At 44.6% G+C, this 16,903-nt stretch overlaps 1 protein-coding gene across 1 annotated transcript in view; it reads right to left on the reverse strand.

The window, feature by feature from the left end:
• LOC137425387 (fish-egg lectin-like) overlaps positions 1 to 16,440 on the reverse strand; it is a 74,879-nt gene extending 58,439 nt beyond the window's left edge. Inside the window, exons 1-2 of the mRNA XM_078776616.1 lie at positions 16,363 to 16,440; positions 1,487 to 1,562 (exon numbers count right to left, since the gene is read on the reverse strand). Of these exons, the coding sequence (XP_078632742.1) occupies positions 1,487 to 1,562; positions 16,363 to 16,420 (134 nt within the window). The 5' untranslated portion in view covers positions 16,421 to 16,440. The remainder of the gene's footprint in view (positions 1 to 1,486; positions 1,563 to 16,362) is intronic.
• Between the last annotated feature and the right edge of the window lie 463 nt (positions 16,441 to 16,903).

The raw sequence follows: 16,903 nt of genomic DNA on the forward strand, positions 1-16,903 counted from the left end.
TCCATCTCAACTGCAGCTCTTCCTGTACCTCTCCATCTCAACTGCAGCTCTTCTGTACCTCTCCATCTCAACTGCAGCTCTTGCTGTACCTCTCCATCTCAACTGCAGCTCTTCCTGTACCTCTCCATCTCAACTGCAGCTCTTTCTGTACCTCTCCATCTCAACTGCAGCTCTTCCTGTACCTCTCCATCTCAACTGCAGCTGTTCCTGTACCTCTCCATCTCAACTGTAGCTCTTTCTGCACCTCTCCATCTCAATTGCAGCTCTTCTGTACCTCTCAGTCTCAACTGCAGCTCTTCTGTACCTCTCCATCTCAATTGCAGCTCTTCTGTACCTCTCCATCTCAACTGCAGCTCTTCCTGTACCTCTCCATCTCAAGTGCAGCTCTTCCTGTACCTCTCCATCTCAACTGCAGCTCTTCTGTACCTCTCCATCTCAACTGCAGCTCTTGCTGTACCTCTCCATCTCAACTGCAGCTCTTCCTGTACCTCTCCATCTCAACTGCAGCTCTTTCTGTACCTCTCCATCTCAACTGCAGCTCTTCCTGTACCTCTCCATCTCAACTGCAGCTATTCCTGTACCTCTCCATCTCAACTGTAGCTCTTTCTGCACCTCTCCATCTCAATTGCAGCTCTTTCTGTACCTCTCAATCTCAACTGCAGCTCTTCTGTACCTCTCCATCTCAATTGCACCTCTTCTGTACCTCTCCATCTCAACTGCAGCTCTTCCTGTACCTCTCCATCTCAACTGCAGCTCTTCCTGTACATCTCCATCGCAACTGCAGCTCTTCCTGTACCTCTCCATCTTAACTGCAGCTCTACTGTACCTCTCCATCTCAACTGCAGCTCTTCCTGTACCTCTCCATCTCAACTGCAGCTCTTCCTGTACCTCTCCATCTCAACTGCAGCTCTTTCTGTACCTCTCCATCTCAACTGCAGCTCTTCCTGTACCTCTCCATCTCAACTGCAGCTCTTCTGTACCTCTCCATCTATACTGCAGCTCTTCTGTACCTCTCCATCTCAACTGCAGCTCTTCCTCACCTCTCCATCTCAACTGCAGCTCTTCCTCTATGCTCTTCAGCTGCCGGCTCTCTCCAAATCAACTCTCACTGTCCCTGGCACTTCACTGAATTTTTCTCTCGTCATGCTCCTCCAAGAATTCCTCGATAAATCAGATAATCAATAAAATGGGCCTCCCTCCCTCTCCCTCCTTTCTACCCCCCAACCCCTGTTTCCCTCTCTTAATATTCCCATCAGCAAAGCGAGTGTGTAGCTTGGTCGGTATCGATACACACTACACAGTCTCATTTTATTTTTCCCATTAACAACAACCGATTTTTTTTTTTAGCAATTACGCAAAGATTGGTATTCCCGTCAGTGAAGCGACAGGTCTTACATGCTGGTTATTATAACACAAGCAATACACGCCATGTAACCAACTGTATACTGTGCACAAAAATCGCCATTTTCTTAACACCATTCGTTACCTCTTGACGAAGGCTTGTCCACCGCCTGCATCCACAAATGTGAAATCGGATCCATGTTCTGGAGAACACTGCAGGGCTGCACACAGCATTGGGGAAGTATGTTTGCAAGCATTCTTCCATCATGGTCTGATGACGTAGAGATAGATTTCTCTTCATCAGTCTGGTTTCAATTCCCGACTCAACTATACAAACGATCAAATTGGTATTTCACAGACAAGACACTGCACCACACTGTGTGCCATTCCTTAGAAATGAGATGTCATTAAGCCTGGTGTCAAATCTGCTTGCATCAATTGGTGAACATTGAAAATCCAACAGTGTCCTTTGTGAAGAGTCGATGCTAATTTATTTTTATGGGGAGGTTGGGGTGGAGAGGGGGCTTCGGGGTGGGGGTGGATGAGGAGTGTTGGGTGAGGAAAATACACTTCAGCAGCAGTTTCACTTTATGGCAAGACCCTCTCACAGACATCACAATGACGGCACACGTATGCAATCACCCATCCATACCGAAGCATCGAACCAGTCCTGCCAATTTAAACCGAGGTATTGTTTCTGCTGCCTCTACCTTTTAAGGGATACCATTTCATGCATTAACTTTCATGAGCGACTCCACTGTTGTTGCCCTGCCTGTACCTCTCCATCTCAAATGCAGTTCTTCCTGTGCTGCTTCGTCTCAAATGCAGTTCATCCTGTGCTGCTTCGTCTCAACCTCAGTTCCTCCTGTGTCTATCCATATCAATTGCAGTTCTTCCTGTGTCTATCCATATCAACCTCAGTTCCTCCTGTGTCTATCCATAATAATTGCAGTTCTTCCTGTGTCTATCCATATCAATTGCAGTTCTTCCTGTGTCTATCCATATCAACCTCAGTTCCTCCTGTGTCTATCCATATCAACCTCAGTTCCTCCTGTGTCTATCCATATCAATTGCAGTTCCTCCTGTGTCTATCCATATCAATTGCAGTTCTTCATGTGTCTATCCATATCAATTGCAGTTCTTCCTGTGTCCATCCATCTCAACTGCAGTTCTTCTTGTGTCCATCCTTCTCAAATGCAGTTCTTCCTGTGCTGCTTCGTCTCAACTGCAGTTCTTCCTGTGTCTATCCATATCAACTGCAGTTATTCCTGTGTCCATCCATCTCAACTGCAGTTCTTCCTGTATCCATTCATCTCAACTGCAGTTATTTCTGTGTCTATCCATATCAACCTCAGTTCCTCCTGTGTCTGTCCATCTGTTACGGGGTCCTCTGCAATCTCCTGGTCTCGGTAACCTCCGAACCCCGAGAGGAACCCCGGCAGAAAGATATATATGTTATTCCGTGTCGCAATCAATCACTAATGACACCATCCATGAAACAATCAAAGGAAACAATCCAAATCAATAAGGAAACCACACCCTTGGTTGTCAATGAACAAATATTATATTAAAAGCACACAAAAAGAACCATACAACAATGGGGGCAATCAACCCTACAATCAAATCTTAAGATGGTACCATCTTATCTAGTCACGTAACCCCAAACTCACGGCACTCCCAAGAAATGGAACCGAGCCCTCCTCAATGTCTCTATAACCCTCCAAGGCGAAGTTGATGCGCTCCGGCGATCGTTGGAACAATGTCCGATCAAGAGCAACCGAGGCGTAGACAGTCGAAGCGACACAGAAGTCACGTGGTCCAACACCCAGCACTCGTGGTAGAAAGGGAAATCTCCAAAGACGCGCGCGTACACATTTGCCGGTCAATCAGCGAACCGCGGGTCAATCTTCAGACGCCGCTGTATTGCACAGCCTTCCACCGGCAAACCACCGGAGGATAAGCCCAACCGACACGACAAAAACCTTTTCCGATGAAGGTAGCGCACTGGACGAAATGGCGGACGGCTCTCACTCGAGCCGCGGCCTTGAGGCGAAGATTCTCTGGAATTTCACCGTTGTACCTGGCTTCGCAGGCTTTTCCACAACTCCAGCGATAACACCGATGGCCCGAGATTCCTTTCAAGGACTCAAAGTTCACTCGCCATGTACGCTCGACCAGGCTAGGTACGGAGCTTTTTCAGAACGCCTTTCACTCCTCACGACTTCTTCTTCTCCAACGCCTTTTTCTTCCGGGTCACGATCCGATTTCCTGTCTCATTTTTACCATGAGCGCTTTTAACCTTTTAACCACAATAACCATTTCCCTTAAACAACAATACCCATAATAATTAGAACCCACAATAACAATAATAATAATAAGTGCCGAATCCGTAACACCATCTCAACTGCAGTTATTTCTGTGTCTATCCATATCAACCTCAGTTCCTCCTGTGTCTATCCATCTCAACTGCAGTTCTTCCTGTGTCGATCCATATCAACCTCAGTTCCTCCTGTGTCTATCCATATCAATTGCAGTTCTTTCTGTGTCTATCCATCTCAACTGCAGTTCTTTCTGTGTCGATCCATATCAACCTCAGTTCCTCCTGTGTCTATCCATATCAATTGCAGTTCTTTCTGTGTCTATCCATCTTAACTGCAGTTCTTCCTGTGTCGATCCATATCAATTGCAGTTTTTTCTGTGTCCATCCATCTCAACTGCAGTTCTTCCTGTGTCCATCCATCTCAACTGCAGTTCTTCCTGTGTCCATCCATCTCAACTGCAGTTCTTCCTGTGTCTAACCATCTCAACTGCAGCTCTTCCTGTGTCTAACCATCTCAACTGTAGCTCTTCCTGTGTCTATCCATCTCAACTGCAGCTCTTCCTGTGTCTAACCATCTCAACTGTAGCTCTTCCTGTGTCTATCCATCTCAACTGCAGCTCTTCCTGTGTCTAACCATCTCAACTGTAGCTCTTCCTGTGTCTATCCATCTCAACTGCAGCTCTTCCTGTGTCTAACCATCTCAACTGTAGCTCTTCCTGTGGGTTGGGATGTTCAGATTTCAATGAAACAAACGCAATTGAGAGCCTTCGTTCGACTTGAAGATGTGGGAGTCACTGTGGAGTACGTTAACCCATCATTTCTCGTGAAGAAACCAAATGGGGGGTTCCGGCTTGTCGGGCGCGACATTTGCCGACGTCGGGCGCGACAGTAAGCCTCAACCTTCACTTATGCCAGATGTTGACTCAACACTACACAAGATTGCCCATTGGGAACCCATCATTACAACAGACCTGCCCAACGCCTATCACCACATTCCTTTAGCGCGATCTTCAATGAAGTACTGCACTGTGAAGTGGTCACACCCTACAAAGGTCTTGGTGTATAAACTCGATCTGCCATGGGCATGCCTGGATCAGAAACTGCCACTGAAGGCCTTGGAGTCCAATGAATGTCTGCTTGAAGAAGAACAAAAAAGAATAATTAGCAAATAGCGTGCAGATCCTTAAAGGCAACCTGAACGAGATCAAAACTTGCAGGTGGAAACAAAGCATCACTTCATTTTTGTGGACCAAATCGTTTACCTAATAACTACAGACCCCATGAGAGTGTATGACCCAAACATTCTTCACATGGTAATAGGGGCCTCGGGTAGCTTGTAACTTCCAATGGTGTGTGGCTCAATTTTCAATTTCGTGCAGTGAAAGCTCAGTGTTTATTCTCAAATTTCAGTCATTGCCTTGGTTGTTAGTCCATGAGATGCTCAAGTTCCGTTTTCGCACCACATTTCAAAACGATGGCTTGCTGTCATCGGTCTTCATCATTGTTCACATTTTCACATCCATACGGAAACTTTTTCTCGTGATTTGCAATTTCATCTTCAATGCTTTTTGTGTTCCGCTGAACGGATCAAACGGTATTAGACAACCTGATGAGTTTTTTTGTCCAAGTAATTGCCAATATTCAGATTTCCTTTCCTTTTTATTTAATTATTTTTTTGTATACAGAGTCAAGGCTCGTGGAAAAGCTAGAACACTGAACGGATCAGGACGCAAATGATCCATCATGTCTTGAAACGTTGCTCCAAAGTAGGGGAATTCTCAGTTTCTCCACTAGTTCACCATTTAATGTCATTGCTGTTGTTTCATTCTTCCTATTAATGATCATCCTTTTGGTTGTCCTTGCACTAAATTGTACCTCGTATGTATTATTCAGAGGCAAGGTAAAGATCATTGCATTGGTGTACACGATTGTAATGGTGCGCAACTCCGCCACACACTTGAATGAGGTCTGTTTGATTTTTGCTTTACCTCATCGAGGCTCATGGAACAGTGTTGTAACCGAAGAACAACATAATGTTATACACAAGAGTATAAAACCACATTTCCAATCTGGCCTCCAAAGCCAGTCGCCGACTGGGCATCCTCCCTCGTGCGAAGTCCTTCCTAGGCACACCTGAGCTCCTCATCACATACAAGGCTTTCATCCGCAGCTCAATGGAATACTGTTCCCCTCTCTGGGCTGGTGCTCCTGCCTCACACCTAGCTCGTCTTCACGCTGTTGAGGCCAAAGCTTTCAGAATCATTGGAATCTCCTGCGATGAAGTTAACTACGAGGGCCTTTCACTCACTCACCGCAGGCAGGTTGGTGGTCTTTCTATCTCCTACCGACTCCTCTCCGGCCTTGCACCCCCTGCTCTGTCTGTGCTCTGTCCCCAAAATATTCCTGCAGGACACAAGATCTGCCAGCAATCTTCTTCTTGTGTAACTGCCAAAAGAAAGACTCTCTGTTCACCTTCACTCTTTCATTCTCTTTTCTCCCGCCTCTGAACCAAACTCCCTCACTCTCTTCGATCCCACTCCTCCCTCCAGGTCTTCAAAACAGCTGTTCACCACCATCTCTTGTCTTTCCCCATCCAAAACCTTGATATTTTATACCCCCGTTAATCCATCTCCTTCAAATTCTGATTTCTTTGCTGAAAGTCGTTCTCGTATCCATCTTGTTTATCCCGTGTACCCTGCCACAGCCCTCTCCCTTCCACAAATCTCCCTGTGTCCTTGTTCTCCACTGTTGTTGTTTCCCTTTCTCTCCCCCTCTTGTCTCCCGCTCCCTTCATTGTATGTTCCATGTGTTAGCTCTTACACGAGCCTCGACTGAGTATAGAAAAATAAAATAAAAGTAGACTATCAATGGGGGTATTGATCGTAGAGAGGAAAGGGAAGGGTGGGTGCACAACCCACTTATCTTGCAAGTGATAAAGCAATCGACTAAACTAAACGATTCAAATTTCCAGAATCTAAATGTTTTCCAGTTGTGTCCACTATCCCAGATGATTGTGAGGAGCGCAGCTCTGCAATCAAGTTCCGGTGTCAACTGCAATTATGTCTTCTCAATTATTTTCTGTCCTCCGCATCATCCTCGCTCAATCGCACGCTCTTCAAGTCTCTTTCCGCGACCGCCCTCCACGTTAATCTCTGTTGTATTCTTGACCTTTTCCCTCTATTTGGCTCATTATATGCTTTCTTTATTGGTTATTTATATTCTTTACCTGCGACATGTAGCAGGTCTACAAGAGCTTTGCATTGATGTTTTTGAGGTTATATTTGGGGGTCGATTTTTTTTTTAATGTGCACCCATTGGTTGGACAGCTGTCTGACCACACCCACATCTGTTGCTCGACTCCACCCGCTGTAGCGCCCAGATGAAATGATATGGCTGCCATGTTGGTTTTCTGGTGGGCCTAACAAATTAGGCCAGTGAGTCTCTGCTGATTATACACTGCTAGATGTTGTCGCCACCATTACCGCCTTCCTGCCAATGATCAAGGCTCCCGTCAGACTGAGACAGCTTCAAGGTAAAATTCCGCGTTATACAGTGCTTTCAGAAAGTATTCAGACCCCTTCACTTTTTTCACATTTTGTTATGTTGCAGCCTTATGCTGAAATCGTTTAAATTCATTTTTTCCCTCATCAATCTGCACTCAATACCCCAAAATGACAAAGAGAAAACAGGATTTTAGAAAGTTTTGCAAATTTATTAAAAAGAAAAAACTGAAATATCACATTGACATAAGTATTCATACCCTTTGCTGTGACACTTGAAATTTAGCTCAGGTGCCTCCCATTTCTCTTGATCATCTTTGAGATGTTTCTACACCTTGATTGGAGTCCACCTGTGGTAAATTCAATTGATTGGACATGATTTGGAAAGGCACACACCTGTCTATATAAGGTGTCACAGCTGACAATGCATATCAGAGCAAAAACCAAGCCATGAGGTCGAAGGAATTGCCTGCAGAGCTCAGAGACAGGATTGTGTCGAGGAACAGATCTGGGGAAGCCTACAAAAAAAATTCTGCTGCATTGAAGGTTCCCAAGAGCACAGTGGCCTCCATAATTCTTAAATGGAAGAAGTTTGGAACAACCAGGACTCTTCCTGGAGCTGGCCGCCCGGCCAAACTGAGCAATCGGGGGAGAAGGGCCTTGGTAAGAGAGGTGACCAAGAACCCGATGGTCACTCTGGCTGAGCTCCAGAGATCCTGTGTGGAGATGGGAGAAACTTCCAGAAGGACAACAATCACTGCAACACTCCACCGATCTGGCTTTATGGCAGAGTGGCCAGACAGAAGCCAAACAGTTCAATCTTGGTTTCATCAGACCACAGAATCTTGTTCATCACAGTCTGAGAGTCCTTTAGGTGCTTTTTTGCAAACGCCAAGCGGGCTTTCATGTGTCTTTCACTGAGGAGAGGCTTCCGTCTGGCCAACTCTGCCATTGTAGGCTTCCCCAGATCTGTGCTTCGACACAATCCTGTCTCTGAGCTCTGCAGGCAGTTCCTTCGACCACATGGCTTGGTTTTTGCTCTGATATGCATTGTCAGCTGTGAGACCTTATATAGACAGGTGTGTGCCTTTCCAAATCATGTCCCATCAATTGAATTTACCACATGTGGACTCCAATCAAGGTGAAGAAACATCTCAAAGATGATCAAGAGAAATGGGAGGCACCTGAGCTAAATTTCAAGTGTCATAGCAAAGGGTATGAATACTTATGTCAATGTGATATTTCCGTTTTTTCTTTTTAATAAATTTGCAAAGCTTTCTAAAATCCTGTTTTCTCTTTTTCATTATGGGGTATTGAGTGTAGATTGATGAGGGAAAAAATGAATTTGAACGATTTCAGCATAAGGCTGCAACATAACAAAATGTGAAAAAAGTGAAGGGGTCTGAATACTTTCTGAATGTACTGTATCTCTTATACCGTAAACTTGAACGTGATGGAGAGTAACTGACGTCCTGACGTGCTGGTATTCAGGATTTATTTCGATCGTTCGTCGTTATGGTCGAGCTGGATTGAAGGAACAGTTATTCTGGCTTCGAGTGTCCACCCGCTCTTCTGGGTCGGCCCTTATTCGTTATCCAGACATTGTTGCGGCTCCGTACCTTGAGTTCTGACTCTAAGATGCGACCCTGTGGTGTAACACTCGCTGAATAATTCAGAACACCGATTCGAGCTGTCCAGCCTCCTGTTAGAGGTGACTTCTTAAAAGTAAGCTGTGCCTAATGCAATGTCCTCATAATTATTGCGTTAATTAAGATACAATTGTTGTAGCTATGGTAAATACCAGAACAGTATGTGGTAAATACATACTTGAATAAGAAATTCCAACTGCATTCATTGTCTTGTGAATGAGGTGAACTTACTTCCGGGCTCACTACCGTAAAATCCCTTTTTATTTGGTATTGGAGGGATGGAAGTTTTTGTCCTCCGTCGCACCGCGGAGCGAAAGGGGGACGATGGATTTTCCCTCCGTCCGTGTGTGCGTCCGTCCGTCCGTCCGTGCGAGCGTGTGTGCGTGCGTGCGGACGTGCGTGCGTAAGCGAAGGACCGAATTCTAATTTGGTGTGTTAGACAAGTAAAAATTTGAGAATTTTCGAATAGTGTAGGCATTTTGTGTTAAAAGTGATTAAACAAGTTTTTTAGGATAATTCGAGGGTGCTGAATTCAAAAATGCTGTTTAACCGGTTCAATTTTGGAGTCTTAACCTTCAAATTGTAAAAAAAAAAATGCCCGCCATTTTCAGCATATTTTTTGCCATAACTTGAATTTTAAGCAACATAGAAGGCTCAAAATAGTGGCAATACCCATGTTTGTGATACTGAGGATTCCAAATTTACTGTTACCTAAGTTGTAACTAGTTTGGCTTCGCCGCCATGTTGAATTCCAAGATGACCGCCATATTTTTGGTAATTTCTGGGGTGTATTTTTTTATGTACATCACTTTCACTGGTCAAATGCGCTTTTAATTTCTTTAGAACAAAAAAAATGATATTAAATCATTTCTAAAGTGCATTTAAAAAAGGGGTAAAGTTCCAAAATGGCTGCCCTTTTGTAATTATACTTTATAAATACCGTATAGCTCAATATTGGCATTTTCAAATGTTTACCTGTCTATCTTAGTCTGTTCTGTTTCTGCATTCTAGTTGTCTGTTGTATGCACATGCACATCCTCCTGTGCATGTTAGCCCAGCTTTTCTGCAGCTGCAACGGCCATTTATACATCCTTTGGTACATCCGCATGTTACTATCTCGCGACACGCCTTAGGAATTGGAGATAGCGTCATCAACTTCGGCACCAAGTTCCCATCGATGTATGTCCATCCCATGTCTGTTACTTGGGAGAGTACTGGAGTAGCGATGGTTGCGCGCTTCCAAATAAAAGCCTGGTAATGTGCGCGCCTTATGTGTAGTCTCACTGCATCTTATGTTGGTGGCAGAGTCTCCTGTGGACAACCCTTAGAGAAGAGTATTACACGTGCCTTGTCGCATCTGTCCACATCATCGGGTACCTTGTAAAGACGGCATATGAATTTTTCTGCATCGTTGATTACTTCTTCAGTGATATCTTCTGTGCCTAGATCTGTCAACAATTGGCTGTGTGTTTGAAACACCTTCCAGGCTGTCTTTTTGCCGTGGCCAGCAAGCTGTGACACACTGTCACAACCAGTAATTGCATGGAATGGCAGCAACGCTTCCACTTGGCAAGGTGGCAGTTTCTGTTGGAGTTTGTGGATGGGAATGTATTTTGGCTTCTTAAGAGTTCCTGCCTTCATCCACAGCTGAGTGCATGGCATCTTATCAAAATGAGCAGCTAACAAGACCAGCACGTCAGTGTCACGCACTAAAACCACCACTGTTTCAGCATTTGTGTCGACGCAATGAAGAACAAGTCGTGTGTCCGCCTCCTCATGGTTGGCCTGTAGGGATGATGTGTCCATCTCTGGATCTGAAGATTTCACGTCTGTGATCTGTGCAAATCCTCCAGCCACTACAAGTGTTGTGGGTGCAATAGACACCGCATTTGTCATGAGCTGCTGAGAAAGAAACTCTGCTAGATTTGCCTTATTCTCTCCAAGTGAGAGAAAGTTGGTCCATTTGTCTGGTAGAGGAACGTTTTGGTTTTCTATTACCCGACGTATTGGTCGAGAGGCCCGGGTACGTTTCATTCTGGTTCCAGTCTTGATGGAATCCTGCTGGTATCGGTCGAAAGTTACGTCAACTCTCTCAAATTTTTTCCCCATGGCAAACACTGAATTCACAAACGCATCTGCATATTCACCAAATGTGGTTATTCCGCTGGGCTTTCCAAGAGCCATCACCAGTGCTTGACCATCAATTACTAAGCAAGTACTTCCAGTTAATGTCACTTGTTCTGGGGTTGAGACATCTTGAATCAACTCATTTGCCAGTCGAGATTTACCGCTACTGCCTGTATGTAGACTCCCATTCATGGCAGCAAGTGAAATTGGCACAGGCATAAGCTCATGCTGCAGAATCAGGTCCAGGTTTATCACACGCCCTGCTTTGGGAGCTGTCACAAGTCGCTGTAGAATGTTTCTATCTGCCTTGATGGTCGTTTCTTTGCCTTTGCTTTCTTTGCAGTCTACAGCATACAGAGACGAGAAAGTCTGTGCTTTGTTCCTATGTAAAGCGGCATTGAAATTGATATGACATGTGCCATCAGGAGGCTGAAGAAGGCGCTGATCAACAAACTCATCCAGCTGCACCTGTCCAAGTTTTTCTGCATTAAGCAAAGAATGTTGAATGCTCTCCGATGCCAAATCCTTGGCAGCAATATTCTGCAGTACAGAAGGTGTATGTAACTCAACCACAAGACCACAATTCCTTCATTGTCTCATTTTACTCGCTTTTCAAAATAATCCAAAGCACACTTTGCAAAAGACTCCAGGCGTACTATATTTCAATTTGTTTCTTTGTATTTAAATCCAACATTGTGGCCATCTTGATGATCAATATGGCGGCCATCTTGGAATTCAACATGGCGGCGAAACCAAACTAGTTACAACTTAGGTAACAGTAAATTTGGAATCCTCAGTATCACAAACATGGGTATTGCCACTATTTTGAGCCTTCTATGTTGCTTAAAATTCAAGTTATGGCAAATAATATGCTGAAAATGGCGGGCATTTTTTTTTTTACAATTTGAAGGTTAAGACTCCAAAATTGAACCAGTTAAACAGCATTTTTGAATTCAGCACCCTCGAATTATCCTAAAAAACTTGTTTAACCACTTTTAACACGAAATGCTTCCAACATTTTATATAAGCACAAATTCTCAAATTTTTACTTGCATATGTGGGTGCAACTAGGCAAATGGAAGAACCCTATTGAAAATGAGGTCGCCACGTCAAAATCCAAGATGGCTGTCACCATATCTAAACCTTGTGAGCACGATATCTTGAAAAGTAAATGTCCGAACATTGTGAGCGAAATATCTTGAAAAAGAAACGAACTGCCAACTTCTAACCTGGTGTGTGGGTGTATCTACGCATAAGGAAGAACGCTATTGAAAATTGAGTCGCCACGTCAAAATCCAAGATGGCCGCCGCCATGCATGTCTGAACCTTGTGAGCGGAATATCTTGAAAAAGAAACGAACTGCCAACTTCTAATCCGGTGTGTGGGTGTATCTCAGCATAAGGAAGAACGCTATTGAAAATTGGGTCGCCACGTCAAAATCCAAGATGGCCGCCACCATAGATATGTCTGAACACTGTGAGCGAAATAGCCTGAGAAATAAACGAACTACTAACGTCCAATCTGGTGTGTGGGTGTATCTACGCATAAGGAAGAACGCTATTGAAAATTGGTTCGCCACGTCAAAATCCAAGATGGCCGCCTTGCGTCTTCCACTTTGTCAACTCACATCACTTCACCGACGGGGGACCTAGGCGTAACGCTTGTACTACTTTAATGTAATGGATGTAAATCGCTTGAGAAATGATGTTTATTGTCTTATTGCAATAAAACAGGTCTCACAATTCACTCCCAAGCCTACAAGGACCACCTACAGCACTACAAAGATGCCCTCTCCCGCGCCCGCTCCGCCTACTACTCTCAAATTAACCACTCTGGCTCTGGAAACCCAAAAGCACTCTTCTCGACAATAAACAAACTCCTCAGCCCCCTGAACACCACCACCCAGTCATTCACAGTAGAAAACTGCATCTCCTTCCTTTCATTCTTCCAAAGCAAAATTGACAACATCTGCCACAGCTTAACCACCACCGCACCCGCTCCCCCTCAAACCACCTGCCCCCCCCCCCCATTATCCTGCCAACCCCTGTCTCAGTTCTCCCCAGTCTCCCCTACTGACCTCTCTGAACTCCTCATAGGAATGAAAACTGCCACCTGCACTCTTGACCCCATCCCCTCCAGCTTTGTCAAGGCCTCCCTTCCTGCTCTCTCTCCACTTATCACTGCAACAATAAACTCCTCCCTGTCTACAGGCATCGTCACACCATCCCTCAAAAGTGCTGCTGTTACCCCCATACTGAAAAAACCTGGACTAAACCCTGACACCCTAAACAACTTCAGACCCATCTCCAACCTACCGTTTCTGTCAAAAGTTTTGGAATGCGCTGTAGCCACTCAACTCAAACATTACCTCTCTGCCAATAACCTGTATGAAACATTCCAATCCGGATTCTGCTCCAACCACAGTACTGAAACTGCTCTCCTCAAAATCACCAACGACCATCTCCTCTCCTCTGACGCCGGCAACCTCAACATTCTCATCCTCCTCGACCTCAGCGCCGCCTTTGACACCATCAATCACACCATCCTCCTCACCTGACTTGACATCACCTTTAACAAAGACATCACCTTTAACATTACCGGCACTGCCCTCTCCTGGATCAAATCATACCTCTCTGACAGACGCCAATTCATCTCCATCAACAACTGCAAATCCCCCACTGCTCCCTTCCCCCAAGGTGTCCCCCAAGGTTCAGTTCTCGGCCCCCTTCTCTTCATCCTGTACCTGTCCCCCCTTGGTTACTTAATCCACCGTCATGGTCTCCAATTCCACTGCTTCGCCGATGACATCCAGCTTTTCATCTCCACCAAGTCCATCTCCACCGCCACCCACTCTATCCTGACAAACTGCATCACTGAAATAAAATCCTGGCTTCAAATCAACTTCCTCAAACTTAACTATGATAAATCTGAAATAATCATCATTGGCCCAAAAACGCTCACCAAATCCACCCATAACTTTGCCCTCAACATCGACGGTTTCCCAGTATCCACCTCCCCTCACATCCGGAATCTTGGCATCATCTTTGACCAAACCCTCTCCTTCGACAAATACACCAAACAGATCACAAAGACAGCCTTCTTTCACCTGAAAAACATCGCCCGTCTCCGTCCATCCCTCTCCTCCACGGCTGCAGAAACCCTCATGCACGCCTTCATCACCTCCCGTCTGGACTACTGCAACAGCCTCCTCTATGGTTCACCCTGAATAATCACCAATAAACTCCAATACATTCAGAACTCCACTGCCCGGCTAATCACCCATTCCCGGACCCGTGACCACATCACCCCCGTCCTTTATAAGCTTCACTGGCTCCCCATCCCCCAGAGAATCCAGTACAAAATCCTCCTCTTGACATACAAAGCCCTCCATAACCTGGCCCCATCCTACCTGACTGACCTCCTCTCCAGACACACTCCCACCCACAACCTCCGCTCTGCTGGTACCAACCTCCTGACCCCCCCCCCCCCCCATACGGACCAAATTCAGATCCTGGGGGGACAGGGCCTTCTCCATCGCTGCTCCCACCCTCTGGAACTCACTACCTCACACCATCAGAGACTCCTCCTCACTCACCACATTCAAAACATCACTCAAGACCCACCTGTTCAACACTGCATTCAACATTTAACCCACAGCATTTAACCCCTGACTATCTCTTCTCCTTCTCCTTCCTTTTGCTTTGATTATTTACCTATTGATTTTTGTCTTTTTGCACTTGTTTTTTGTATTCTGTCAAAGCGCCTTTGGGCTTCTTTAAAAGCGCTATATAAAATAAATGTATTATTATTATTGTGTGGTTGATACATGTAACCTTGAAAATGTCATGACTGACCCACTGTATTGTTTGTCTTTTGCTCAGGGGCATATGCACAACAACCTGTGAGAAGGAACTTCTAAGGCATCGCAATTGGTGTGTTCTTGTTGGTTGATCATCCAGTGTCTTCACTTAGTTCTCCCGTCACATTAAGGTTTAATCAAGCCGGTCAGAACACACGGTACATGAGAACACACGGTAATCGAGCATCACGTTGGGCTAATTATTCAATAGCTCAATAAATGTGCGTTTCACAATCCTGCTGTTCATCTTTTAAGATTGCTTTAAATGCGATTTTTTTTTCCAGATTTTGTCGCAGGTTGTGATCAATGCAGTCAGTGCGGTCATTCTTGTTCTTAATCACGTGTCCAAACCACCACAAACTAGTCTCTCTAATCCTTTCTGCGATACTTACAAACTCTTGCTCTCTTGCATGTCTCCTTATTCCTGATCCATTATCTTAGTGATATTCTAAGAATCCACTGAAGCATTCACATCTCTGTCCTCTCCAGCAACTCCTCTTCCATTTTTTCCAAAGCCATATTTCTGCACAATACATTATAACCGGTCTAATCAATGTCTTATAGATTTTAACCTTATATTTTCTCAGTATTCTTTCACAGTTGACTCCACTAACCTCCTTCCATTTTACCCCAGCTACTTCACAACTTCCCCTTTCCTTTGGTAATAGCCGGCGAAGCCGGTGTTGTGAATGAACGCGTACGTATTGTGAAGCCAGATTTTGCTGAATCCTTTGAGAATTTCGAAGCTTTGACGCACCAAATCGCTCCATGGAGGCCGCCATCATGCGGATGCGGAAGTATGCATAAACAATTGCGAAAAAGTTCAATAGGAGTTTGTTTCACCCGCTTTTGTTTGATTCACAATCTTATGCACCTCTAATTTGTAATTAAAATACTTTAAGACCAACCTCGTTCCCCGGGCCCGCACGGGCCCTGGTTATCTTCAACGAAAATCGTCACCAAACACCGGAACCAATGAGATTCGAGAATTTGAAAAAATATTTCAAAAAAGCTTATTACCGCGTTTCGGACTTCGGAGGGTGAAAACGGCGTCAAATATTCTAACATTGACGAAGAATTATTTTTTAGAAATCTCGCGGCCGTAGGGGAAAGTTTTTCACGGCCGGAAATATCCGAAGTTGAGACGGAATTCACCAAATTAATCAAGAAGGAGATTTTATAAATTTTCATCTCATCCAGAATGCAAATGGTGTCATTTTGAACTAGGTACGGTACCTACTACACCTACCTACTACCAACTACCCAACCTACTGATGCCATCGTGATGGGTAAAATAGTGGCAAGAGGCTTTGGCTTCGCCGGCTCATTGCGGCTTTGCAGTCGGGTACTAGTATCACATATGAACATATCACAATTTTGATGTAATGTAACAATTTGGAATCATGTAACATATCACAATGAACCAAGGTATTTATATTTATAATGCCATATTACAAATACAACCAAAACACAATTACCATACCTATTCAAACAACTCAATAATTTGCCAATAACTTGCCAATGCATCCCAGGTTCAACTTTAAAAAGCAAAATGCCCTCATTTACCTCGCACTCCGGAGAGAGTCAGAGACAAATAAATTGCAGCCAGTTTGGGAAGCAACATGTTGGCTGCACTCCAGGTCACGAAATTCGATGAATGATGTTGACAGGTGTGCGGCTACAAGTTTTTATTGTGTATTAACATTTGTAATTTGACCTTCATCGATAATGAGTAACATATCACAATGAGCATGAAGGGATGACAACTTGTTTACTCACGGTTATATTCTTTCATCTCTGCACATTGTTTGTTCGGTGTCATTTTGATGTAAGAGAAAGACAAAAGGGACTTAAATTAACAATATAATTAAGAAGGGCAATTATTTATTATAATATGTCCTCCCCCCCTACTTCAACCACCCACTGCAGTATTTGTCATGAAAATATTGGAGGGTATGGTCAGACATTGGGGTAGTGGGGAGAACGGTTGGACACAGAGCAAGGAACTAAACAAACAGGAAAGTAGGAGAGAGATTAGGGGAAGCAACAGCAACCCCCAAGGAATAATATGGCTGAGCGAGGCAAGGTCAATGGGGTGGGGATAAAA

Source organism: Myxine glutinosa, chromosome 4 (genome assembly GCF_964187855.1).
Source record: "Myxine glutinosa chromosome 4, kmMyxGlut1.1, whole genome shotgun sequence".
Classification (NCBI taxonomy): Eukaryota; Metazoa; Chordata; class Myxini; order Myxiniformes; family Myxinidae; genus Myxine; species Myxine glutinosa.